The sequence below is a fragment of the Trichogramma pretiosum genome, unplaced genomic scaffold, assembly GCF_000599845.2.
Source record: "Trichogramma pretiosum strain Unisexual culture from Peru unplaced genomic scaffold, Tpre_2.0 scaffold19, whole genome shotgun sequence".
Lineage (NCBI taxonomy): Eukaryota > Metazoa > Arthropoda > Insecta > Hymenoptera > Trichogrammatidae > Trichogramma > Trichogramma pretiosum.
In genome coordinates, this window is record NW_019641707.1 from 2,052,504 (window position 1) to 2,078,772 (window position 26,269).

At 42.2% G+C, this 26,269-nt stretch overlaps 3 protein-coding genes across 8 annotated transcripts in view; 1 reads left to right on the top strand and 2 right to left on the bottom strand.

Moving 5' to 3' along the window:
* The window catches only part of LOC106650942, a 49,580-nt gene that overhangs the window by 7,253 nt on the left and 16,058 nt on the right, over positions 1–26,269 (top strand). The window contains exons 1-2 of one of the 3 annotated variants that reach the window (XM_023463098.1): positions 130–597; positions 17,678–17,851. In XM_023463098.1, coding sequence (XP_023318866.1) covers positions 17,720–17,851 — 132 coding nt within the window. In that variant the 5' untranslated portion in view covers positions 130–597; positions 17,678–17,719. Of the gene's footprint in view, positions 1–129; positions 598–17,677; positions 17,852–20,501; positions 20,897–26,269 lie in introns of those variants that run through there. The other 2 variants (XM_023463099.1, XM_014369232.2) reach the window with 2 other exon arrangements.
* LOC106650907 lies at positions 783–3,688 on the bottom strand. The gene is made up of 5 exons (XM_014369168.1): positions 3,050–3,688; positions 2,074–2,480; positions 1,551–2,000; positions 1,208–1,477; positions 783–1,133 (listed from the first exon to the last, which is right to left on the bottom strand). Exons 2-5 carry the CDS (start codon positions 2,451–2,453, stop codon positions 947–949), a joined length of 1,287 nt encoding a protein of 428 aa, XP_014224654.1. The 5' UTR covers positions 2,454–2,480; positions 3,050–3,688; the 3' UTR covers positions 783–946.
* On the bottom strand, positions 3,773–10,647 carry LOC106650904. Of its 4 annotated transcripts, none has more exons than XM_014369162.2 (5): positions 10,360–10,647; positions 6,073–6,865; positions 5,191–5,637; positions 4,851–5,114; positions 3,773–4,776 (listed from the first exon to the last, which is right to left on the bottom strand). In XM_014369162.2, exons 2-5 carry the CDS (start codon positions 6,819–6,821, stop codon positions 4,569–4,571), a joined length of 1,668 nt encoding a protein of 555 aa, XP_014224648.1. In that variant the 5' UTR covers positions 6,822–6,865; positions 10,360–10,647; the 3' UTR covers positions 3,773–4,568. The 4 variants fall into 4 exon arrangements, with proteins under 4 accessions (XP_014224648.1, XP_014224647.1, XP_014224650.1 ...); XM_014369161.2 differs by lacking the exon at positions 10,360–10,647 and adding an exon at positions 7,316–7,861; XM_014369164.2 differs by lacking the exon at positions 10,360–10,647 and adding an exon at positions 7,125–7,175.

Consider the following 26,269-nt stretch of genomic DNA (forward strand, 5'->3'; position numbering starts at 1 on the left):
TGTTGTACTGGCTCGGCACCTTTCGCGCTCGCTGATTTTATAACCTAGGAACTCTGGCATGAACCCCCGGTCGTTGTTGATTATTTTCGAGTTACCAAGCGCGCACGCGATCGCAGAAAACGAGCTTGTTTATCGCTCGAGTGAATAAGCTCGGGATCACGCGAGAGCAATCGTTTATAGAGGTGTTTGTTGACTCACGACGAGGGCAGGTACATTCAAACTGCGCTAATCGCGTTATGCATATAGTGCCAGTAGTAATAGTAGTAGTAGTTTTGATTTTGACATTCGCCAGCTCTGGCTCTCGAGGTGGGGGCCATTCATTTGTTATTTGAAATTTGGTGCGTCTCGTCAGACCAGCTCGCATCCAATGAGATATCGCGGAGCTTGATCGAACGATACGAGCCTCGTGACGTTGGTTGGGTGGCTGGCTGGCTTTTGTACATACTACGTGCGTAATGCCGTTGTACGGGCGCGACACGCGCCTTCAGACACAACATAAACTATCGCATAACGGCCACGCGAGATATGTTGCTGCTGCTGCTGCTGAGTATCTGAGCCGACGACGTAGCCGCCGCCGGTTGAATCGAAAAGTGTACGGTAAGTAAGTGGGTGTGTATCTCAACCGAACGACGTCACGATGTTTATCGTTTCAATTGGAATTCATAGAATTATTTGCTCGCGCGCGCGAGGGGGAAGTCAATTTGCTGCGCAGTTTAAAACACCTAATAAGCGCGGCGCAATAGGTCGTTGTGCTCGGAAAAACAAAAACAAGCGCACGAGGATTGTTGTTTACGAAAATTGAATCGCAACTACTGCGTGTTTAATAAAGTTATTGTCCTTTTTTCAACTTTGTTTACAGTATCATCGGGTTACTACAAAAATATAATCATATATAAAACTTTTTCTCGTAAAAAATATCATCTACATAGACGAATGTTTGTGAAAATCAATCGATTGAATTCATCACTGTTTCGAGCTTCGTGGCGCCCGATTCAAGGGTCTCTCGCGATCTTTTTTCCAATTCTTCGAACTTGTCGTCGGTGAAAGATTGGACAGCATGAATACTTTGCATCACCATTCTATTCAGTACGTGACGTAGCCCCAGGTATTTTGAGCCAAAACCCAAAACGAATCTGTAAAATAATAATTAACCATTAAAATTATTTCTCAAACTCCTCGAACAATGCGATTTTGACTATACTCGTACTTAAAAATTTTATAAGCTATCCAATCGCTGAATGACATGGAGTTGTAAATTTTAGGCATTTCTAAATCCATGCACTCCATGGTATTGACGAGCATAGCCTCGTATCCAAGACCTTTTCCGTTCCTTTTATAGTTCAGACCCTCCACTAAGCATCTCATCATGTGTTCCCACCCAGGCTCGACTATGCGCAAATTCGGTTTTACCCAAAATTCCAGAACGTCTCTCGTGCGAGACTTTATCTCTTCCAACGTTCCTCGACAATAATTGTACCTATTAAATTTCGATTTGTATGACAATTTTGAAAATTGCTCATTGCGCGATATCGTTAAAATGTTGAATGTACCGATCGTCGATACCCAAAAGATATCCTATTGTCCTCCAGACGTGACAGAAGGCCTCGAGCTCGTCGTCCGTAGCCCCGTGAATTCCGAGCTCCTCGGGCCTCAGAATGACGAAACACACGAAAGAGATCTGAGTGATCGCCATCTCGCCCTGGCTGAGCTTTTTGTTCTTGAGTTTCGGCAGATTTTCAAATACCCAGTAGGGGCACTGCTCGGCGCTCGCGGCCGGACAAGCCGAGTCAAAGTCGGCGCGGGTCGCTTTCAAAGCCGGACACCAGACGGGATCGATCGTCGTTCTGTTTGTCCATTCATCGGTCGACATGGCCGACATCTTTTCGCGTATGTACTGGTGTATGCGGCGCACGTGTCTGACGCTATTGTAGGCATCTGTCCCTTTGGTCCAGGGATCGGACGTGTACCAGCTGTAGAATTTGGCGCCCGTAGAGTTGTATCTGCTCGGGTTGAATATGAGTAAATATTCATTCGTGATTTTTCAAGCGAAGCAGTCAATTGTGCGCTGCGTACCTTTTAAATGATGTAAAGGGTGTGCTGGATTTACCAGTGGCGATTATGGGCTTTAAGCTGTCGTAGAAAGAGAAAGCCATGAAAAGCGCGTGTACGTTGACAAAAAGTACCGAAAATATGTGATCTTGGGCGAATTTTTGCCCTCTGTCGAATTTCTCCTGATCGAACCATGAGGGTTTCTTTTCGTTTGCTTCGTATTCACCGTCGAACAGATGAGCTGTCAGAACTTCTACCAAGGGTTCCGTTAATTTTTTACCAAAAGTTTTGTTTATTTGCTCGTACGCCCAATCGTGTTGCTTATCTTTTGGTATTGTCTCCAAATCGTCCAATATTTTATTTAGACTTTTCTCAACTTCTGTTTTCGTCTCCTTCGAATCCATGGTTATTTATGATCTTTTGAGAGAATTCTTTCGAAAGAGAATAATTCAATTAACTTCAAACAATAGTTCTGTACAAAGCTTTGATTAATAGCTCAAAATATTCGCCTACGATTATTTTATTACAAAAAATAATCACCGAAGTAATTGTTAATAACATTAAAATTTCATTATTTACTCATCTAATTTATTTTGAGTATCAAACATTTGAAACAAATTAAATAAATCTCTGAATCAAATTTTTAATATTGCTAAAAATTCACATTACGTAAATTTAAGTAATATCAACGTTGTACTTGTTATCATCGTCAATCTACTGTGATAATTTAACGTAGATTATACTTTTTTAACGGTGTAAAACATTAATGTAAATAATTAAGGAATAATTTTGTTTTAATAATATTGATTCGAGTTCAGAAAAACTTTCATTTTCTTTCATTACCAAAGGTTTCATTTTCAGTTCAAATAAAAAAGGTGTAAAAATTTATGATTTACTCTAACCTCAAATAATTGTAAAACACATTACAATTAAATCAAGTCTTTATTAACAAAAAACTGATTGAAATTTGAAAACAAAAAATATTCAAAAATTAACTTACAATTTAAATCACTTTACACCTACGATTTGTACTATGATCAGCTGTTTCAATTATACAGGCGCAGTATACTAGGAAACAATCAAATGACTGTCATCTCAGTAGCTGTTGGTGTAACTGGACGAAGTTGCCATCTATGTTTTTTAACTCTAAAGTCGCGCTAAATACGATTTTGTTCTGGAAGTATTGTCTATGACAAACTCGTATATGAAATCACGTTTCAGAAAAATGCGATTTGAATCTTTAAATAATTGAAGCAAAGATGCATACGTTTGTCTGCATTACGTAACACTTGTTTTTATGATGCTAAAGGAAGTTGTAGATAAGAACTTCCTTAAAAGCTTAATTCAAGTTCAATTTAACTTTAATAAAATGGATCATCGGTCGCGTTGAGAAAATTTGTATTTAAATGATATAAAAGATTGCATAATTATACTTCAGATAATTATCAATTACTAATAGCTTTTTAAATAATTTACAATGACTTCAATTAAACAATGCAAAATTGATATCTTTATCCTTCAAATTTGATCTGCTTAATTTTCATTCTAAATAATGCAAGGGCTTCCCGGGTATGCAATTCAAATAAACGTGTTAATAATTGTCAATATTTTTGAATGGTCTTGATTAATATTGGAAAATAGATAGGAAGTAATATATTAAGAATGTTATTCTTTGCATATCGTTTTATTTAATATTCATCGTAAAAATAAAATATCCACCCAATCCTTTAAAAATTAAGCTTGTTATCAAAAATATTACGATATAATTCATTGAATATTTTACAATCTTATGAATAATACGTGCTCCAACGAATCAATGACATTATTGCTTCAGCAAGTATTACTTTTCATACAGCCGACTTTATACATAGTGTTTACGACAGCAGCTGCATCAATCACAAACGCAGTTAACCCGCTTATTTTTGAGTTCTTGCGACCATACAAGCTGTGTACTGCTCTCTCGGACGAAATACGCGCAATGCGTCGAATTTTCCAACGACCCACTGCTCACACAGTTATTGCTTCAGTTCTTCGTACACGTGTATGTACCTGGCAAGATTCTGCTCTAACAATAAAGATAACTTGGCGGTGCTCAATTATGCGAGAAATATGATCTCGGAAAACGAAACTCACGATTCTCGAGCTCGATTTGTTGTTGCGAGTTCCATGAATTATGCTTATCCTATATCATAAGATTTATATGACCGTGTGTCGAGGAGGGAGAAAAAAATTACGCATACATTAAGCGCGCACATCAAAATCATTGTTGCCTACTTTCCATAATAGGGATCGTAAAGTTCGCTGTTTTATTACCGCATGTCAAATCTTTTGCAAGTTTTGATCCATCGCGAAGCGTGTAATATACAATGTATGGTTGTTGTTGCTGACAACATCTTTTAACGAAAAAAAGTAACCTTCTTGCAGAGGCGAAGGAGAGAAAAAAAAGTGAAAAAGGTGTAAATAACATAAAGTAATATATCACAGTCTATTTTTTTGTTGCTCGTTCTCAGCTCGTCGTATTATTCCACTTGTATCTGATCGATATCGTTCGCCTCGCGATTTTGTTGCAATTTGTTTCTGTAGCTCTCGAGTAATTTGTCGGATTTAATTTTTAAGCTGTTGAGTTTCTCGTCGTCGAATTTACGTGCCTTTTCTATCGATCGATTCAGTTGATTGTTCATCATAGTCCGCATTCCAGAAAATCGACTCCAGAAATTGAAGTACATTCTGCAAGCAAAAACATGGAATTCATAGAAAATTTATTTGATAATTGACGGGATTGCCATTCAATTAGTGTATACCTTATGACATTGTGCCTGATCCAAGCTTGATAGGACAACGAATTGTACAAACGCGGCATGTGAAGATTCAATACCGAGGCCAAATCTAGAATGCACGTCTCGTAGGTGGAGCCGGGAAAATAGTATTGAAGACCCTCGACGACGCATCTCATCATGTGTTCGCATTCCGGAGTGATTTGTCGGAAATTCGGTTTAACCCAGTACTCGATGAAGTCCATGGTTCTTTGTTTGACGTCCGCCAAAGTTCCTCGGCAATAATTGAACCTAAACGCAAATATTCGAATGATATTTTATAGTCTCTTATACCGGTCGTAACTTTGTATATTAATCGATTACTCACTCGTCTTCGATGCCTAGCAAATATCCGATCCCTCTCCAAGTGTGGCAAAAAGCCTCCAGATCCTCGTCGCTGGCGTGAATGCCGAAAAATTTCGGATTCAGCACGACCAGACCGACGAACGCGAACTGCGTCGAGGCCATCTCGCCTTGGCTCAATTTTTTGCCCCTCAGCTCGGGATATTTACTGACGATCATGTACGGACATTGGCCGGGCGCAGGGGCCGGACAGGTGGACTGGAAGTCGCGCCGGATGACGTTGAGCGTCGGGCACCAGGCGTCGTCGATCCTCGTCTTGGCCTCGTACTCGGGGATCGTCGTCGCTTCGATGCGCTTCCTCACCGCCGCGTGCATCATGCGCACGGCTTTCATGTCCCTGTAGGCTTGGGTGCCCTTGGTCCAAGGGTCGGACGTGTACCAGCTCTGAACTCGACAGCCGGTCGACAGGTATCTGAGTATTTGTAAGCACGATTGATTGATTCGTCAGGCAAAAGGAACGTATTGAATAAACAAAAGAGAGGAGCAAAAAATATTAATCATCGGACCGTTTAATCGCGTATAATAGTTCGTTTGAGAGGACGTTTTAATTAATGCGCTTCGCTTTGTCATCCGTGAAATGTATAATGCTCGCGATGAGATGAAAAGTTATTTTTCTCCAATCGGCTTTGTATCTTTTTGTCCTTTGAAGCGGATCGAAATTTTGCGTAACTCGGTCAAATTATTCATAGACGTGTGCGAGTGATCCTTGCAAATCGACCTACTTATTTCGCGAAAATTTTCAACTATACGCACGATAAAATGCGGAATTATTACGCGCGGCACAATTACGAAACTTGCCGCGTGTATTATCCTTGGCACGCGACGACGTCCGTGCGCCGCTTATTACCTCTTGAAGGCGGTGAACGGCGTGCCGGACTGCGACGTCATGATGAGGGGCTTCAGGCCCTCCTCGAACGAGAACACCATGAAGAGGGAGATGAGCTCGGCGTAGGAGATGCCGAACTGGAAGTCGCGCGCGAAAATCTGGCCGCGGCGAAACTTGTCGGGATCGAGCCAGTCGGGCCTCTGGTCCATGCTTATTCCGCTGTCGCCGTCAATGAGATGGCCCGCCGCGACGTCGAGCAGCGGCTGCGTCAGCGTTTCGCCGAAGAGCTCGGCCACCCTCGACTTGGCCCATTTGCGCCTGTCTACTTGCTCGGGTAGTTTCTCGAATTCCTCTCCCAGCGACTTAAGCATCTCGACGAGCTTGTCGTCCGACATAGTTTCCACTTTGCTCGGCACATCCAGACGCCACGACGATGACGAGACGGCGGAATTTTCTTCATCATTGCTATTGCTTCCACTGCTGTCGTCGCTTGGCTGCTTGTCATTGTGCTGCTGCTGCTGCTTCGTTTCCTCCTCGCTACTACGACTCTTGATGGAAGTTTCGCACGTAGCAACGTCGTCGGCGCTGAGCGAATTATCCGAGGCGTTCAGGTAGCCGCTGTCTTCGTCGCTCTCGATGTTTGCGCTCGTCGCGTCTTCGGATAATAATTTGGTAGGTGCCGCGCTCGGAGTCGTAGTCACGTCCTCGATCGTCGTCGCAGCCGCCTCGTTTATTGCCTCTGTGGTCAGGGGACTCGTTTGATCCTTCATTCTCGCTGCCTGCTGCCGATGGCTTTATTTTTCACGTTGAATTTCTGGAAAAAAAAGGAGGAAAAATAGTTTCACGTTCTTACATAAATCGTGATGATGCATATAAAGCCGTGATTCTTATATGCGTGGTAATCGATAGCGGCAATGTTTTTCGTTTCGTCGTTGAAACTATTTTGTGAAAATAATTATTTGAATCGATCAGAATGAGGAATAGATTATTATGCAATATTTTCAAGAGTCTTCGATGCAACACAATTAGAAAAACGTCAGACCATCCACTCGTTCGAATGAGATCATACGCACACTTTGTTCACAATTTTGAATCGAAATTCAAGAACCGATCAACTCTTGGTCTTGCAAACAACTGAAGTAATTTTTGTGCTGCGTGCGCGGCTCGGCTCAGCGCGCGTGAATCACAGTAGCTTTCGAGCTTGAACAAAACTCCTATACCCACTACATAATAACCGCAAAAAATAAAAATGACGAGGACTAACCAATGATCGAAGAGTAAATTATTGCTTCGATTGGCTCCTTCAGGAGCAGCAGCAAGCAGTCTCTTCAGCCGATTTATAATATGTATATGCCGTGCTACGCTCTCGTCTGTCCAGCAACGCGGAACGCAAATAACTACTTCAATTTGTCGCGCACTTATGTACACACGCGGTCATATATAAAGGAGCTGCAGCACCACTACTACTATCATATACACACAATATAGCAAAACCACTATATATATATATCGAACCTCTCCGTACCCACACTGACTCGCGCGAGCGCATAATACGCGTATATTCTCTTTTAGCACTTTGTGCAACTCGCCGCTGCCGCTTATATATCGTCGCGCAGCTTGTATTATGTATATATAGGCTCCTATTTTCCAATGCGGAATAGCGAGACACCCGCACGCGAGCCAACAGCAGCGCACACGTGTTGATACAGAGTAGGATTGCACATGCACGAGCCGCTGCGGCTCTCTCGGGTGCTCTCCGCGCTTATATATAGCTGGCTCTATGTATTATGCGCGTACGCGAGCTGCCGATGCTGTCGACGGTGCAGTTGCAGAGCGTTTAAAGAGTAAAACCGGCATACATTTGCAACAAAGCCGCGTGGATCGATAAAACTTGGCGCGATCGGCTCTGTTCGCGATCCCTTCCCCGCGCTCGATTCCTCTTTCCTCCTATATTCCGCGCGCGTTGAAAACTCGCTAAACGCGTCGAGAGTACCATTGCGCGCCTCGCGATTTTTATCTCTCGGTGTCAATTATCTCGAGAGCGCCCGAGCGAGCTTCTGCCTCCGCGAATAATCGTTCGCGTATAATACCATCGGTTTTGCATGTATGATGTATATGCGATTCCCGCCATTTCGTCGAGTTTCAATTAGCTATTTCGCTTCCGAAATGTATTACGTGGAAATATGTGCGTGCCTTTATTATTGCGCTTATAATAAACATTGCAGGGCAACTCGCGGCGAGATTAGATAATTCAGTTATATATCTATGTAATCGCATGCAGATAAATGCGGCTTGTATTACATATTGCTGCAGCAGCAACGCGAAGCACGCGACGTATGCCACCGCTGATGCCGCTTGCTATCCGTGTTTATTATGACTGTTATTTGACAAATTGTCATCTGCGAAATTTCCTCTGTACTGCACTAATATACGTCAGAGAATTTCACTCGGACTGAATATTGTTGTGTATTTTGATTTTCACCGACGAAATTTTACTGTCGTGTGCGGCTGATATACGAGGAAAATGCCTTTGGATGTGTACTTGGTTAATTGTGTCGTTAAATATTTTTTGTTGCGCCGGACGATCATGAATACGTTGGGTATAGTTTTTTTATCAATTGCATCTCTCGCGCGTGGCTAAAAATATCAATCGCCATATGCTACTTGCCTTGGCTTGTCCCGAGGATATATAGTGAAACCGACAACAATCAAGGCTTAAGATCTATTTTATCGGTATCTTGATTGAAATTACAGAATTAAACGTATATAATGCATTCCTTGAACGCGCGTGACATCGCGTCGCTGCTCGCACGCGAACAGTACTAAAAAATGAGAAAATAAACATCGAAGTTTAGCAAAATTACAAATAAAGCGTTTGATGAAATGACTCGCTCCGCGCGATATAACTCATTGTCTTTTCGAGATTGTCTCTCTATAACGTATGAGTTATTTATGAGGTCATTCTCGGATCCCATTATTCACTGCGCTATCTGGTGTATATGCGCGAGTGCTGTACGTTCGGTCCAGAAGAAGAATCAATGCATGTCATTCCGGTTATGGCTTTTTGAACGAATCCTCACGGTGACTTCCCAAAGGGAACGTCTTTACAATTGCATTTATACAGCAGTTGCTTTAGCTACTCTTTTTTCTCTCCTCTTTATAATGCCTTACTTGGAAAGACATAATTCAGCAGCGAGAGGCAGAATAAACGATAAAAATTATGTATGCAATCGGGTCGTGAAGATATAAAACTTCATACCTTGTGTCTAGGCTAATGAAAACAATACACGTCAGGGCATACAGATGCAAAAGCTGCATTTACAGTCGAGTTTCTACGGAAAGATTATTATTATAGAAAAAGGAAAAAATGTTGCTTCCCGCACGCGGATATTATACAGGTTTGCATATAGACGTCAGGGGTGACCTTCGGGAGGAAATGTGGTTTTTGCATGAATTTTATTTGCCTCTGTGACTTTTTTCTCCGGTCGGCAAACCCGATGAGAAACTAACAGGGCAGCCGCGGCAAAGAAAAAAAGACTAAAATAAAAGGCTCTTTCCTGTGTCATAGACACGTTTGCAAAAAATTTTAACCGATATATCACGTGAAAGCATCGAAATACAATTTGTCAATTTTTTGTCAGTGAAGTAATTGTTGTTTTTGTTTGTCGCGGTCAATACTATTACACAATAAAGTTAAATATTACTTGCCAAGGATCGATACGGTAATATTAATTGAAAACAATACGTATTATTACTCAATTAAATTAAAATACAGTAATATTAATTGAAATCGAATGCATTTCGAAAATGTTTGCAATCGATGTTGCAACTGCGAGGCTAAATTCACAACGTACAGTACCTAACCAAAAACACCTCGCTATTACGTACATTGCAGACTATTTAAACAAGATCGATTCAATTCATCAACGAAACTTAATCACGTTAGTTGAGAAGAAAAAACTGATCAAAGAGAGTACACGTTAACTCGATTCCAAAACAAGTGCGACAAAAAGTTTCGATGAAAGCTTTTTTTTTGTGCAAAAGAAAAGTCGAGCCTGAAAAGTCTTTGATTTTCATTTAATTTTTAAACGCTGTGATTTTATAATGCGGCGGCACGCGAGCGCGGGTGATCATAACATCCTACACACTTTACATATCTATAGGCATGCATCCACGGCTCTACAACTCTGCTCGCTCGACCCGATTCAAGGCCAGCGACTCGGCAATTTTCTGCGTGTATATTGTACGAAAACGAAATAAAAACCGAAGCAATGATGTGATGAATCGCAGGAAAAATTTTCCACTCACGTGTATGCGTTCGTTTGCTCGTGCGCCGCTCGTCCAACTGCATTAGTGCACTCCGTGGTCCTCCTCCTCCTGTTGGCAATGTCGTTTCAAATTATGCGCTCATAATAATTTTATAATTAACTGCCAAAGACGCGCGCGCGAGCTTGGAGCAATTCGAGAATGTCAGCGAAATAGCGAGTGCGATTCAATATTTCTTCTGCCTGCATCGACGACGACGACGACGACGACGACGACCCGTAGGTTAGACGGATACAGCTGACGCCGCGACATGGCCGCACTACTACGTGCTATTTCTGGCATCGATCGAGCTTATTGTAGTGCATTTCTGCGAGTTGTTATGATTATGTGTGTGTATGCGTTACTGTCTATACTCGTATGCGAGTGTCGAGACTGCACGACTCATGCGCATGACGAGGAGCTTTCGGCTTTCTGCTAGTGCTTTTAGCCGTGGCGCGCGATTTCGTAACGGAGCTTGCGAGCTTCAACTTGAATGGCCAGTTTCGGACCGGGTCCTACGGAATATTTTCATGCGTATTTTGCAATATCTCACGCGTCGATGATAAAATTTTTATATTTTTTCGGAATCCAACCACTCGTTCATAAGTGCATAGCCTGCACGACGACCATTAGATTGCGAAACAGCACATGGGCCAATAGACGCGTGTAATTACTACGTCAATTCGGCGCGTCTCTATCTCTTCGCCCAAGGGACGCCAAGCATCGACGCATCAACATTTACATCATTTCCTCGTATGCTATTGCAACTTTACAGATACACGTATGTAGGATGGGTTTCGGGCAAATGAGAAAATTAGCCAACCGAGTGTGTACTCGATTATCCGAAAGTCGAGGTAATCAACGATCGAACGAAAAATAAAAAAAATATATCGAAACGAAATTCCGACTAATCAATATTACAGCTCAGGGACCGCGTGTGTACGTATAGGCGCGTCGCGACTAGCTGACCTACAAACGCGACGACGTATAAGAGTTTTCTGGACGACTGCATGACAAATAACGAGCGCGCGCGCCTAGGGGGCGTACGATAAATATAACGATCGATGACGGGGGGACCCACCAGTTTCCAGATAGCGGCAGCGGCGCAGTGCATCAGTGACTTCCCGTCGCAATTCGCTATCGAACGACGCGTGGTCGCGCTTCAGCGAGCCGTGCAGTGCCGATCGCGCGACACTATACTGCCGGCGGTCTCTCTCGTTGTCGCGAGCTATATACGCAGGTAGCAGCATACTGCGACAAAAATCGACGCGTTCATCGCCGTATTTCCATGTAATGAGTGTTGTAATGACTCTTTGGCTCGTTTGTGAAAAGCGGTACGCCGCCGCCGCGTGGAGCATCTATTACACGGAGCGCATTAAAACGTATTGCATGTCACAGAGAGAAAGAGCGGTTTGAAGCGCATCGTTCGCGCAATATACAACTGTATACTTGGGACGCACTTGTAACACTATATAGCAGTCGTGTAACAATCGTATGAATCATCTTTCTTTTGCCGACGTTCGCACGCGCACATTTTCAATCTTCGATGAGGATAAAAAAAAGTTTATTGTCGCCTGCGAAGAATAAATAAACGGGCTTGAGCCCCGGCGGTGCTGCGCTCTGCGTACTGCTTGTCAGAAGCTACACATAGCTAATTATGCAAATTATCCATGCTCTGCGACACGAGCGTGAAAAAAGAACGACGAATTAATGCATGCGCGTGAAATAACTCGTTGCCGTTTATCCTTTTTTGATTTTTCTTATTTTTACACTGAAAAAAGTACATCGTATAAATTGGCCTTGTTTTAAATAAACTGTTTGCTATTATAATGTCAAATGAATTTTTATTAATATCAAATAATAGATGTACAGTAATTTGTAATTTATATAAATAAATATTTAGTCAATTTGAGGTAGATGCATATTGAGTTTTAAAAACATTTTGTGGCAAGTAAAAAATTATTTTCTTATTTTGAAGACACTTTTATCTTTATAAAATCCTCTCTTTTGAAAATGATAAACTGATCGAGTCATGTTGAAGTGTCACCATTTCTACATTAAGTGCGAGTTTTTAAATTCATAATGATTTGATGGCCTTTGGTGTATGGATACAAAAACTCGATTGGATACATACCGCAGCTCATGATGCATCTCTGCACAGTGACGCTTGCGTATTCGTGAATTTCATATGCGTTCATACAAGAGTACATATAAGTACAAATTTGTAAACAAGGCGGCAATTTACTTACGTTGATCGGAATTGGACGATAACATTCCACGTTTCGATGGATTGGGTATCAATAATGTACTGCTTTGATGTGAGATCGGAGGCTGTATCTTAATCCAAATGATTTGCGACAAATCTCACATTCGAAGGATTTGCTACGATTATGTACTAAATTGATGTGACGTGTGAGGTTGATTTTCAGTCCAAATGATTTATGACAAATATCACATTCAAAGGGTTTGCTACGATCATGTACTGTATTTATGTGAATTTTGAGATGGTATTTCCGTCCAAATGATTTGTGACAAATCTCACATTCGAAGGGTTTGCTATGATCATGTACTGTGTTTATGTGCTTCTTGAGATAATGCTGGTATCCAAATGATTTATGACACATCTCACATTCAAAGGGTTTTCTACGATAATGAACTGCATTTATGTGCTTCTTGATATTGTTCTGGTATCCAAATGATTTATGACAAATCTCACACTCGAAGGGTTTGCTCCGATAATGTACTGCATTTATGTGACGTCCGAGATTACTTGATTGTCCAAATGATTTGTGACAAATCTCACATTCAAAGGGTTTGCTGTGATCATGTACTAGATTTATGTGTTTTTTCAGGTCGCCTTTGTATCCAAATGATTTGTGGCAAATGTCACACTCGAAGGGTTTGATAAAACTATGTACTGCAGTTATATGGGTTTTGAGTAGACATTGATATCCAAATGATAAGTGACAAATTTCACATACATGTGGTCTAATGCTCTTGTGTGTCCTATTGATTTGTTTTTCAAGATTTTCTTCTCCTTTATAAGTTTTTTGACACTTATTATACTTAGATAATTTGATTTGAGTGACTTTTCTAAATATTTTAACATCCTTATATTTGTCAAAATTCGATCGGAAATTTAATTCAAATTGACAATTATTATCATAATCGAATCCTTTTTTTATCAATATTATGAGATCTTCATCGTTCAAGTAATTGTTATGAATTTGATTTTCTATTTTCACAATTGGCTGATAACTCTGATTCTCAATTTTCCAAATAGTTTTCGATAAATACGTTTGTTCAGGTTTAATATTTTTGCACTCAAAATCTACGAGTATTTTTTCATCTGATCTTTCCTGTAACGCCATGAACTTATTCATTGGATTTGCCTATAAGTAGAATTGTCCTATATAGTTTTATAATTTAATAGAGGATTATAATTCAAATCATTAAACTCACCGAGGATTTATACAATGTGAATTTATGAAAGTGTTTGACTTCGTAATCAAAAATATCATTGTCGCCTGCATCAGGCCAAGTATCGTTTGGCTCTTCCTTCACCCTAAACAACAAAAATTAAGTTTGATGAAACAATTACTTGAAAAATAAAAAGGTATCCAAACGATGTAAAACCTAAGCGTTTCTTCTCTGCTTTCCATGACTCGCTTTTATTATAAATTTTCACTGTGATTTTTCACGAAAAAGAAATACACCTTGAATATATTAGAGGTTATATGCCGCACGTAGCCAACACTGCACCTCGATTTTAAGTACACGAACAATACTTTTTTACTGATCGTAATTGTAAACGTACTAACTATATATTATCAAGGAGACCCCGCGATTGCGGTAGCTTCTTAGCGCTATTTTGTCCCTTTTCTGTTGATGCTCGGTCTGGTGAAAGTTTGTCTGTTCGCACAAAAAATAGATAAGATCTTCGTTGCTTGTATAGAGGGCGTTTTCAGATTATCACAAAATGGTCACTTTACCGATTTGCCTAGAGGAATATCAAACAAGGTCTCTCGTTTATTAACCCGCAACACCTATCTGTATTTTAGATGCAATATGTGCTGGTCGCTGAAATCATTGACTTCAGTTTTTCACGTTTTTGATTTTTTGATGCAAATTATCGATGCGCAGAGTTTAGAAGCATCTTTTTATACCAATAAGTTGAGAAACTTATTTTTTCATTAGTAGGGGAGAATGCTCGATTATGGCGCAATCGCCTAATTTGGCGCACCCTTCGTCAAGTACTTTAAAAATTATTTTTCAAAATAGTAGTGGTATTTTAGTAATCTAGAAACATTTTAAAGCTTATCTACCGGAAAAAATGATTGAAAAATATCTTTAACAAAAAAATATCGGCGAATGAAAAAGTGCAACCTTTCTCTTGTAATATTATGATTATGAAACCTAACCTAGTTTAGTAGAGTAAATTGGGAATGCAATTCAAGTTCAATAAAACTATTTAATGATTCAAAACAATACGCTAATTCATTATACATTATTGATATTGTCATTCACAAATTATATTTGATTTGCACTACATTATTTCAATAAGTTAAGTCCGGGCAAGGATTCTGTGCGCCAGAATAGGAATAATGTGCGCCGCAAAAGGCAATAGCAAGCCTTGCGCAGCAATGTGACAGAATTTTTTCGATGCTTGATTAAGGGGGAAAAAATTATATTTTTGGCAATGATAAACATACCAAAACAAAGATAAATACTCTAACTATCATGAGGCATATTGGGTATTGTGTTTCAAATGATACATTTTTTATACTAGTCGAAAATTCCTTAAGTGCGCCATACACGGGGGTTCTCCCCTACCGTTCCATATTTGAATGAGCAAGGGGGAATTTTGAACTTTGGTAAATAAATATCATTCAAAAAAGCAATTGCGTTGCTAAAAAGGCTCACTAAGAAATTAAGTGAATTCGAATGATAATTTGTTGCAGTATTATATTATGATTTTCAATCTTAAAATAGTCTACATGTAGGCGCATTGAGCTCGACACTGAAAATTAAACGCTCAGCATAGACACAATTGCAAGATTATACATATAACACAGCTGTATTCTGCACGTCGAATGACGGATGACACTTTCAATTAAAACTTTATAAAATTAGAGGCGTTTAATTGAATTAGCCCCAGACTTTAGCTGCTGCTGCTGCTACGTATCCGATCGATACTGCACGATAAGTTCGGTAAAACGCGCCATAAAGTTTTCCTCTGGCTTGGATTTTTTTTACCCTCGTCCCATATATTATATCACGAACGATACAAGATCGCAAAAGTTGAGCCGAATCGAGATATTACAATCTACGAGATTAACCAAATGTCAAAGCGGACATAGTTGAAAGTTGTCGCGTCGGCAAGGAGAGTCGTCGGTGTCTCGCAGCCTCCAGTTGACGAGCTTCGCGAGCAGCAACGACGAGTAGTCGCGCAACGGCGACGGCGTAACTTTGGTTGCCTGAGATCGCGGGGCTGCTGTTGCTGCTGCTGTTTCTGTTGTGCGCAATTAAGTATTATATAGTCGTGCAGGAAACGCAACGCAAGTCTTGTATACACAGGAGAGAAAAAGGAAAACACGCAGAAGAAGTGCCAGGCCGCGTGCCCCGAGGCTTTTTCCTTTACCAAACAGTTTCCTTCGTTCTGTCTATTGAAAGTTTAGATACCTTTTTTTTTCGCGTTTAAGCTCAACCCCGTATACCAAGACTCGTGTGTACGTGTGTACCAAAGTTGAAGTTTTGTCGTGTGCAGCAGCAGCAGCAGCACACCTATATATATACATTGCACATCCATACATCCTGCAGCCACGCAAAATTTGATATGATTAATTTTATTATTGACAAGTACAGAGAGGCGCCTCGTTGCGCATGTAGAAGCGCAGCAGCATGTGTTGGTGCGCGGGTGGCGCACGCCCGCAGGTATTATATACACGGACGACGTGCCCTTGGGCTTTGCAAAGTTTGCGAAAACTGATCGTTGCGGCTGTACGCGAGCGGTATAATATAAACGCGAGAGCGAGCGAGCGAGCGCGCCGCACAAGTTTATTATTTTTATAACCCTCCCAGCAACAGCGGTAGTAATATTATATATGGCCGTGGCGTTGGCCTGCAGGTCTGCTTATACTTTTGACTACTCTTGTGAGTGTGTGTGAGTGTGTATGTGCTCGGGGAAAAGCTGCGCGGAGGCGTTAAATTTTCACAAGAAGCCGTCTAGATAGATTTCTATCCTCCGCGCGCGGATCATTCGTTTTTGATGAGGGCTCGCGCGCTCGAGTTTACGCGTTATTATATTTTCATCGATAATCTCTTTGGCACTTTTCAAAAGCTGAAATATTGGAGAGCGGCTGAATTATTGACGCGAGCTCGGTACATTTTGAATCATGAGCATAACGAACGATATCCGCGTTCAACTGCCCGCCAGCTCCTGTTTTATATCGATTCATGCGAGAGTGACGTTTTTACAAACTTTGACGCGCGCATTAAAGAAATGAAGCCTGTGTACCGGACACGTTGCGATCAAAATTCATACGCTTCATCGTGCGACGATGCAACGACAAAAACTTTAAAATTGTGCACACACACACACATAACTATTACTTACAGGATTTTAACGTCGACTGTATAAATAAGCATTAAGTGTTAATGGCTCTGGACTCTTTGCAGGAGGGATTTTAATGTTGTTTCTTTCGCGCTCCGCATTCATTTGCAGCGAGTAATGGAGAGTATTATACTTTGGAGGGATTAGCGTATGACTGAGTAATGATCTTACGTATTATTCGTTTTTGTCCGCACGAATTCACACATTTCTCTTATTAACTTTGTTTGTGTATAACTCGCGATCATTAATCCAAGTACATTTCGGGATAATATCGAAAAATCATTACAGATTTTTCATTGTCGGTACGAAAAATAAACGAATAAAAATAAAAGAACGAAGCGTGTACTACATGCGGTACTACGCTGGACCGCAAGACTTAATCGAGAGCAGATGTGTCAATAAAAATCATCTCAGAAAGGAAGCTAAACGCTCGCGAGAAATACCTTTGAAGTCGTAACGGGCGCGCGCGCGAACGTTTACTCGCGTCTGTAATCTGTATACGATACGAAAAAGGAATAAAAAAAATCTCGTCCGTAAACGGCACGCGAGTCGGCGCCGCCGCACACGGCCTTATAAAAGTGGCGCGTCGCGTGGCGCCTGGCCGCGAAACAAGCGCGCCGCGGCTTTGCGAAACGATTTGTCGATTTTGCTCAACTTAGCTGTATATAATATAATAAAATCATACAAAACGATTCTTGATAATTACAGACGGAGCGACACTTTCATTTTCACGTCTACTGGCAGGAATCTATGCCACGGAAATCATTGCCAATTTGCCGCAACAATGCCAAAACAGCTCGGCGCGTGTCAATATGTGCGCGAGAGGGCCGTCGAAGTATCTGCTTGCGGCCAATCTCCATCTGGATAGGATCACTTCCCTCTGTACGTATATAACAACAGCACACATAAACGTATACCCACAGAGAGGTAACATACAGATGCAGTGTCGCTTTTTGGTTTCGATATATAATAATTGCACGCGAACCGTCGGCATGAGCGGTGGCTCAGCACGCGCGCGAGCCTCTCCGCATCTGCGACTACGGCCGGCTGCCTTGTAGGACAGCAGCAGCAGCAGCAGCACATGGGCCTCATAGCAAGTCGCCGGCGGTGGCTATGTTACACCTGTCCTCGATACGTATACCGCCGCCGCCGCCGCCGCTGTGTAGCCGATCGCCCTTTTGCGCTTAGTAGGCGCGTGCCTTATTTTTCGGGGCCAGCTGCTGCTGCTGCTGCTGCTGCTGCTGCTCAGGCTGCCGTGCTTATAATACTTAAGTGTATATCGATGTTTGCAGCTGAACGTAGGGCCTGTAAAACAAGAGTGCGAGCGCGTACTCGATGAATCGTGATACGAGCCGAGCGCGTTCATGAGGAAGTCTCGTTCATCGAGATTCTTTTCTATTTGTACACAATTGAAATTTGATACCTGTTTTTTTATCGAATCGTGTGACCCTTGCCACTCGCGTTTTTTTACAGCTTTAATTCGTTCATATGTTATCATTTTTACGTTTATTTTTCTCAATGAAAACGCAGTGAGTTTTGCTATATGAAAAAGAAAGCAGCACAAAATGAAATAACGAAAGAGGTAGATGACTTTATATGTTTCTCGCTTTAATACAACGTGTATGAACTTTTGTTAAAAAAACACACACACACAAAAGAAAGAAACGAATCCCCCTAAAGAAAATAACAGTGCAGTACACGCAGTGTCTCGAGACACTTGTTTTTTATCTCGAGCTCGCAGCAATATGTGCTATATAACGTGTATATAGTTACGAGGCTTTTTTCCTGATAACAGCATTATCCATATTTCATGGGGAGGAAAAAATGTGTACGCGGGGAGAGAGAGAAAAATTTTAACAATCTCGTTATGGAAGTTTTCCCCCTTCGCGCTACTCCCTTTATCCTTTGCGTAAATAGCAGCTCGACTCGTTGGAAAAATAACTCCTTTCGAAATTACAATCTCGACTTGCTTGCGCGTAATATAACATGTAAACAAATAATAAGTGCATATCTCGGAGCATTGTTATGTACTTTTAACAACGAACGGCACGGTACAAATGAAGCGCGGATCGGGCCGAGGATCGCGATGTGTAACTTATTGCGCGCCGCGAATAACAATGCCGTAATAGGCCAAGTGCATTAGGAGCTGCATGCTTTTACGCGCGCGTCTGTGTATTATATATCGCAACAGACTCCGAGGCGCACTCTCGTAGATAGAAGTTCGCATGCCGTATACATGGAAACGGTCGAGAATCATTCCGATGGCAAAGTGCAGATGTATTATTGCGAGATTTTCGATGAATTTCATTCGTATTTTTAGTTTGAAAAAACGAAAAGTTCAAGCTTCGCTGAAAATGAATTTATAACGATGCCATTAGAAAAAATATTTTGATGATTGATTTTACTCTTTCAGTACAGTTGAAAATGCATTCGTAACGTGAAAAATATTAAGTATGTGTATGATCGAGGTACCTTCACAATGAAGTCGCCTCGTAATTACTTTTAAATAAAATAAACCGTACACGTATTTACGTGAGAAAAACTCGAAGGTGAAAAAACTCACACTTTATTGAATAAATGCGCGATTCAATTGAGAATCGGCCGGGGCTCGTCTACTATTGTTTTCCAAACAAGGAAATAACAAAATTCTGGTATTTTAAGTTTTTATTCAGAATCAAAAGTAACGTCAAATCAACTTTTCGTACAACAGTTGCGTTGCTTAGCGACGCGCGACTTCCTTGTTTTTCTCGAAAAGAGATTTAAATATTGAACAGGATGTACTTCCAAATTCCAAAAACCATGGTTGGACTTATACCATTATTCTTACTCTGTCACTTGCAGATTTACAGATAACATTACTCGCTATCTAGAGGTCAATACTGGATTCTAATAGAATTGAAATTTAATACATTTTTTGAGCAATTTTTCTCAAATTTTAAATTTCACTATCGAATTAAATCTTTTTTGTGCAATTTACGCATAAAAAATACATCAGTACTAGTACATAAATTTCCAACGAAGATTACACATGAATACAACGAAGATTGAATTGTGCATTAAATTGACGATTTTATCAAGTAACAGCCAAGCTATTTATTGAATTTTCGTCGGAAAATTTCTTCGTTCGAAGAGTTGAATTTCTCCGAAAAACATGTCCTTAAAAATGCACCGGTCTAATGTACGTGCACTCGCGCTGCGTTAAATTCGCATATAATAAAGTATGTATATGGGAGATGTAGCTGCACCTTGCGCGTATACCCGTACACAATCCGGTGCACATCGCATCCCTCTCGCGCTTGGTTTCGGGTTGAAACGCGCGCTACAACGTACATCTAGTGCAGTGGTAGGGATCTCTCATCTCTCTCTCTCTCTCTCGCTTGCACTGCGCACACGTGACGCTTTACACGTTTAATATACTTATATACAGCATTTGCGAACGCATGTCCTGCGCGCGGACTCCGTCTCTCTCTCTCTACGGAGCAGCTGCGGCGTCACGCGCTCGCTCATTCGTGGCGAAACTGCCGACCGGCGCGCAAGCGGCCCTCCGCAAAATTTACCTCCTCGTCGTCGTCGTCGTCGTATTCGCGCGCTCAGCAGCACAGGAGAAAAATAAAAGCCGGCAGTTTGCAGCTGCAGTTCGAAGTATACGCGCGCCCTGCTCGTGAGAGAGTTTCTCCTGCTCTCGTCGTTGCAATTGGATTGCGAATTGTAATATATATATAGTGAGTTCGATTGAGTGATCGATTGTCGCGCGTTCAGTTTGTTCGCTGATGAAGTAGGAAAAGAAAAAAAAAGCTCGAGGATTTCTTCTTGTTGTACGTCGTGTAAGCCACCACCAAAGAAGCGAGATATATGGACCCGTACGCGATGAGCTCGAGGATTTTGTGCTTGCTCGCCGCCTGCTTGGCTGTGCTGCTTATCGTACAGGTGAGCTTTTCGTCCTGCCTTCGAATTAAGCTCCTCTTTCGAGTCGTCACGCGATATATTTAACCGGCTCTTCGCTGTCGACGACCGTGTACTACTATTGCTATATATGCGCACACGTCACTCTCGTGCGAACGATCGCTGCAAAAGTGAACGCGCCTTTTCAAACACTGGTCGCGCGCGTGCGGCTTTATATACAAACTCGACATTCGCTAAGCTTTATCGCAACGCACCTTCTCGTTTCGCGCGTGTACTAGATGTCGCATATCTGTAGTCGTTAGACCGATCTAGCTGCTCTTTTTTTCTGACGCGTGCGTGCCTACGGTGCGATATCTCTGATTTTCTCGCAGCGATACGTTTTCGCGCGATTCGTGTCTCGATAAGAGATCTTTTTATTTCAAAACATCGCCACGTTACGAGCTCAATCGTTCAGCATTTAACGAAAACGTTAACGATGAATGATGACGATAATAGCTCGTTTCAACGCTCGACCATGATAATTCATCGCTTTAATCAAATATATTAATAATCATATGCATATTAATTTTCACAATAGCTCATAACTATATAGATAAAGTGTAAGAGCAGAGAGAGAGAGACAGTAGCGCTCCGGCCGCAATTATGATAGACAGAGAGTAATGGTATATATTATTAATCCAACCCGCTGGATGACAATGCAGATTTTAATTTAAAACCCTTTGCACGTATAGCTATTTCCTGAAATATAAATTGAACGAGAGAGAGAGAGAGAGAGAGAGGCGAGGAGTGAACCTGGAAGCGAGAGAGAGGGAGAATGACTTTACGCAAATAAGCTCCCATTTTCCACGCTCAAATGTATTCATCGACAAAGGATCCGTATTTACACAAGTTTTCCAATACTTGCGGGGTCCATATATATATATATAGAGAGAGAGAGAGAGGGGGAGAGAGGCGTGGGGGTATAGAGAGATGATCCGTCGGAGCTCTTTATAAGACATGTCATTTAAATTTAGCCACAGAAGAGGAAGAGCAGCGACGGCAGCAGCAGCAGCAGCACTAGTGGTGCACGTACGCGGCAGGATCATTTCAATATTTGCACCAACCGTAATCCAGCTATATCTGCTGCTTTCATCTCTATACCTATATATTAGCTCGTTGCGAGCGTGTACGTATAATATCGAGAGAGACAGAGTGGATGAATTTACGGATAAACGCGATAGTCATTCGCACTCGGCTTGTCGTTGGCGGCGCGACGCGCATCGAAACGGCACAGAAAAAAAGCGACGAAGGCAGCAACAGCCTAGCAGCGAAACGAAACAAAAAAAAAGCAAAAAAGGAAAAAAAACATTGCCAACGTACTTCCGGTTAGCGCGCGCCCCAGTGCAGAGAAGCGTCGGCAGCAAAATTTGCACAGATCGTCGCGCACATTGTTTTGGTTGTTGTCTTTTTTGTCTTTTTGTTCTCTATGCAACAAACGTGCCTCTACTGCTGCTGCTGCTGCTGCTGCTGCTGCTGCTGCTGCTGTCGTGGTGAGTATCGGTCACTTTAACTGTATTGAAAAATCGACGACAAATACACCTCTCTAGCTAGCACAGAGACAACGAGAGAAACCGTTGACGAGGCTCACTGCTGCTGTTGTTGCTGGCTTTGCGCATTTCATCGATGCACATATACGATATGGGATACGTGCAATGCCGCACACACACACATATACTGCGTGCATGAATAGATAAATGTATGATTGATTGGAGCTGGTTGCCGCGCGGCTGTGCATATAGATACGCGCTAGCACAGGATTGCACGCGAAAAAGCAGCAGCAGCGCACCAATAAAATTTGAAAATAAAAGAGACGAATGTCTCCGTGTATAGGGTACTACGCGGGCCATGATTTGTGACGCGGAGGATTTCAGAGCTCTCTCGCAAAATATACGCAGCAGCTCGCCCGCGCGCAGATATAGGCGTTTTATAACATTTATAACGGCGGTGGATGTTCACTCTATATCAGGCAGTTTCAACTAACTTTGGGCGTAAATATAGCTGCTGCTGCTACCGAAGCTCGTTGTTGCGGCGACGTAGCTCTCTGCACTGCGGCATGGGATAACAAAAGTCGTATTTCACGCGTCGCGTCGCGCTACCCTGGGCTACTTTGCGTCATCGATGATCAATGCGATTGAATTGCGTTATATATACATTATATTATCTACCCCCGCACGTATATTCCGTTGGTGCATCTCTGGTGCTCTGTGTGCGAGGTAGTGGTGGTAGTGGTGTGTGTTTATTGCACGTATAGCGGGATATATTATACGATCGACCGGACTGCTGCTACTGCTGCTGGGGGATACGATCGAGAAATGGAGTCATTTGATTTCTTAAATTGATTTCGTAGCAAGCAAACCGCGCGCGCGTTAACCGTTGAAATACGATTTGCCTCGGATGTATATAATAATTTTGAATGCCCGGCGCGCGCCCGGCTAGCGAATCAGCGCGCGAGAGGTAAAAGCTAACGAATCGAATTACAACCGCGTTATAATTGAATTAGATGCTGCTGTTGGTTGCTATATATATCGCGGCGCAAAATGCGAATGTGTAATGCGTTTAAAACGAGCTTATATTGGAGCAGATATCGTCGATGCTTTGCATTTTTGTTTGTTGCAAATAGCAGCAAGAAACGGAAGTACACCATCGCGCTGGCATTTGATAATACGAAATTATCATTAATACATCGCAACGTTGTGCATCCTCTTGGGGTGCAACGAAATGCATCATATATAAAAAAAATGCAAACGGGGGAAAAAGGGCCGCGCGACGGTTGAAACGTGCGCATACATAATTACCCTATGTAGGATATATGTGTAGAATGTATACAAGCAGATAGCGGGCCGCGTAATTCCTCCTGCAGCAGCGCGAGGAAGAGCTGCTTATACAACGCACCATCACGCCTCACGGTCAAAAATCGAGGGGACTAGTGTAGGTAGGTATACGCAGGATATCGTGGGAGCGCCGAGGCAGTGCCATATATAATACACACACAGGTGCTGCAGGTGCAGAACGATGAGCTGCTGCTGCTGCTGCTGGCCGGCTCGTCTCGTTCTCGCGCGGAGAATATAATTCGCAATAACGTATGCGCCGTGCTATATATGGTATATTTCGAGCTCTACATCATATGTGTGCGTGTGATGTACACGCGGTCGGCCCGGACCGCCTCTTATAATGCGTGCGAACCTGGGATTACAGAAGCTGCGGTAATTGATGGAAAGTTGCCTCTTATGCCGAAGCTATAACGTTATATAGTACGTACGCTACCTACGCTAAAAGCCCAAAGCCCACATCTCTATATAAACGCACCGCCGAGCTTGTGCTCCTGTGTGTAAGTTAAAGCGCTTATATATAGCACGCACACACACGTTCTCTCTCTCTCTCTCTCTATCTCTCTTATTCTCCAATCTGTTCATCGCCTTCGTCGTGCAGTCGTTCTATTCGGCTTGCGAGCTCGTATTTTGCCATTATACCTACGTACTAGTACCTACTGCAACTTCGAGACTCGAGTCCTATATGTGTGTAATTTGTATGTATTAACGGCAGCAGCAGCAGCGGCAGCTCCAGGCATCGACGCGCGACGACGAAGACTACGAGCAGCTTCGTCATAGTTACCTCGACTCCGGCTTTTGTCTTATGAGGAGAGTGAAAATTATAATATCCTCCCCGGATATATACTTAATGGGTAGCTTTTCGTGCGCTTTTGTATGTGTATACATATAACGTCGTCCGAAAAAGGAGGAGACGAGATTTTATCAAATTTGCAGCGCGCGTCGCGCCTTGCCGTCGGTGTCTCGGGGCCGAGCTTACATAAATATAGCAGCTCGACTGCAGTATATGTATATAATAGGCGCCTCGACGATCACGACTCGACACTCTGTATGTTTTATATATTCGCGCGCTCGTTCTGTATGAATGGAAGCTCGGAGGCGCTTCCGTGGACGAGAGTTTCAGCTTCTCTGTTAACTCTTGGGCGTATAATACGGCTCTCGCGCATAACACGTAGAGAGAGAGAGAGAGTCCTTCCTTACACGAAATGCGTTTTGAATTTAATTTTATTCATCTCGTTATGCGACTAAATATTTTCTTCCCCCGCGTGCCCAGCGCCCAGAGAGAGAAAGAGAGAGAGAGAGTAGCAGCAGCAGAGTCTCTCTCTCTCTCTCACTCAGTCCTTTTTTGCCTCGGATAATTCTGTATAGTCTTGCGCTTTTTAAATGAAAATTTCGCAGTATTCTTTCTTCGTTCTTTTAATTTTTTTTTCTTTTTTTTTCATTTTATTTTTTATACTAGCTACGCATTTACTCGGATTGAATCAGATGTGCTACGCGCGCGCGCAGCCCGCTGCTTTTGCGTGTTAGCGAATTAAAGTATTTTTTCGCTCCTTTTTTTTGCCTTTTATGTACGCCTTTTTTTCTCCTTTTTTCCTTTTATTCGTTTTAAGTACATAGCGTACACTTGGCGCAACTCGAGTACTATGGAAAGTCGTAAAAAACGCGGACACGCGCGCATAGCACAGGCGATGTATATGGCCGTTATAATTTTTCAATTAGATCGAATTCTCTCTCTCTCACTCTCTTTCGCAGGCACTCACACGTACATGTGCCAAAGCACCAACTTTTTTTCACTTATATTCCATCGTTTTAATCCAGAGAAATGCGCGGATTATTTTATCGCGCATCGACGTTAAACCGGGCAGAGCTGCGCTGGCATGACCACGAAGAGCGCATCATATATAGAGTCGTTGTAACGCGGCTCCGCGCGCTTTTGTCTCAATTGCATTCGCGGGACGCAACATATCTATATATAGATTACCGTAGCATGTTCATTTATTTTTTTTCGTCGTCGGTAGAATAAAAAAAAAAACCCTCGTATAGCGAGCAGCAAGCCGCTACTCGATAAGCGGCTTTTTGGTGCATACACGAGAAAATAGCTTATACACTGCGAATGGATTTATAAAGTTTCGAATCCCGTGCCGCGTATTAGCCGCTCAACAAATGTAAAACGGATGCCGTGCATAGAGAAAATTTTGCAGGATAATACGCAGCTTTTCATCTTTCATGGACGCGCGGGCCTTTTGCGCGCATTTATTATATATATCTTATGTACATGCACGCGTGCAAGAGCAAAGATCCTGCCAATGCACGGAATGTATTCGGCTAGCCGCATTACATGTATATATAGCAGCTGAAACGCAACGTGAACCGAAAAAGCTTATATCTATATACACGACGTGCGGCTCGAGGAAAGCTCGGGCTAAAGACATCTCTCGTTTCTCCGATATATATACTGCTACTAGCTGTGTATGTGTGTGTCGAAAACTCGCAGTAGAAGATGTCGACGAGAGGGAAGGCACCGGATGAA

Coding starts and splice junctions, on each gene's coding strand:
- LOC106650907 (XM_014369168.1), bottom strand. CDS start 2,453: ATGGATTCGAAGGAGACGAAAACAGAAGTTGAGAAAAGTCTAAATAAA. Junction 1,478..1,550: donor CTTTTGGGTATCGACGATCG/GTACATTCAACA, acceptor GAAATTTAATAG/GTACAATTATTGTCGAGGAA. Junction 1,134..1,207: donor ATAGCTTATAAAATTTTTAA/GTACGAGTATAG, acceptor ATTATTTTACAG/ATTCGTTTTGGGTTTTGGCT.
- LOC106650904 (XM_014369162.2), bottom strand. CDS start 6,821: ATGAAGGATCAAACGAGTCCCCTGACCACAGAGGCAATAAACGAGGCG. Junction 5,115..5,190: donor TTGCTAGGCATCGAAGACGA/GTGAGTAATCGA, acceptor ATTTGCGTTTAG/GTTCAATTATTGCCGAGGAA. Junction 4,777..4,850: donor ATCAGGCACAATGTCATAAG/GTATACACTAAT, acceptor TTTTGCTTGCAG/AATGTACTTCAATTTCTGGA.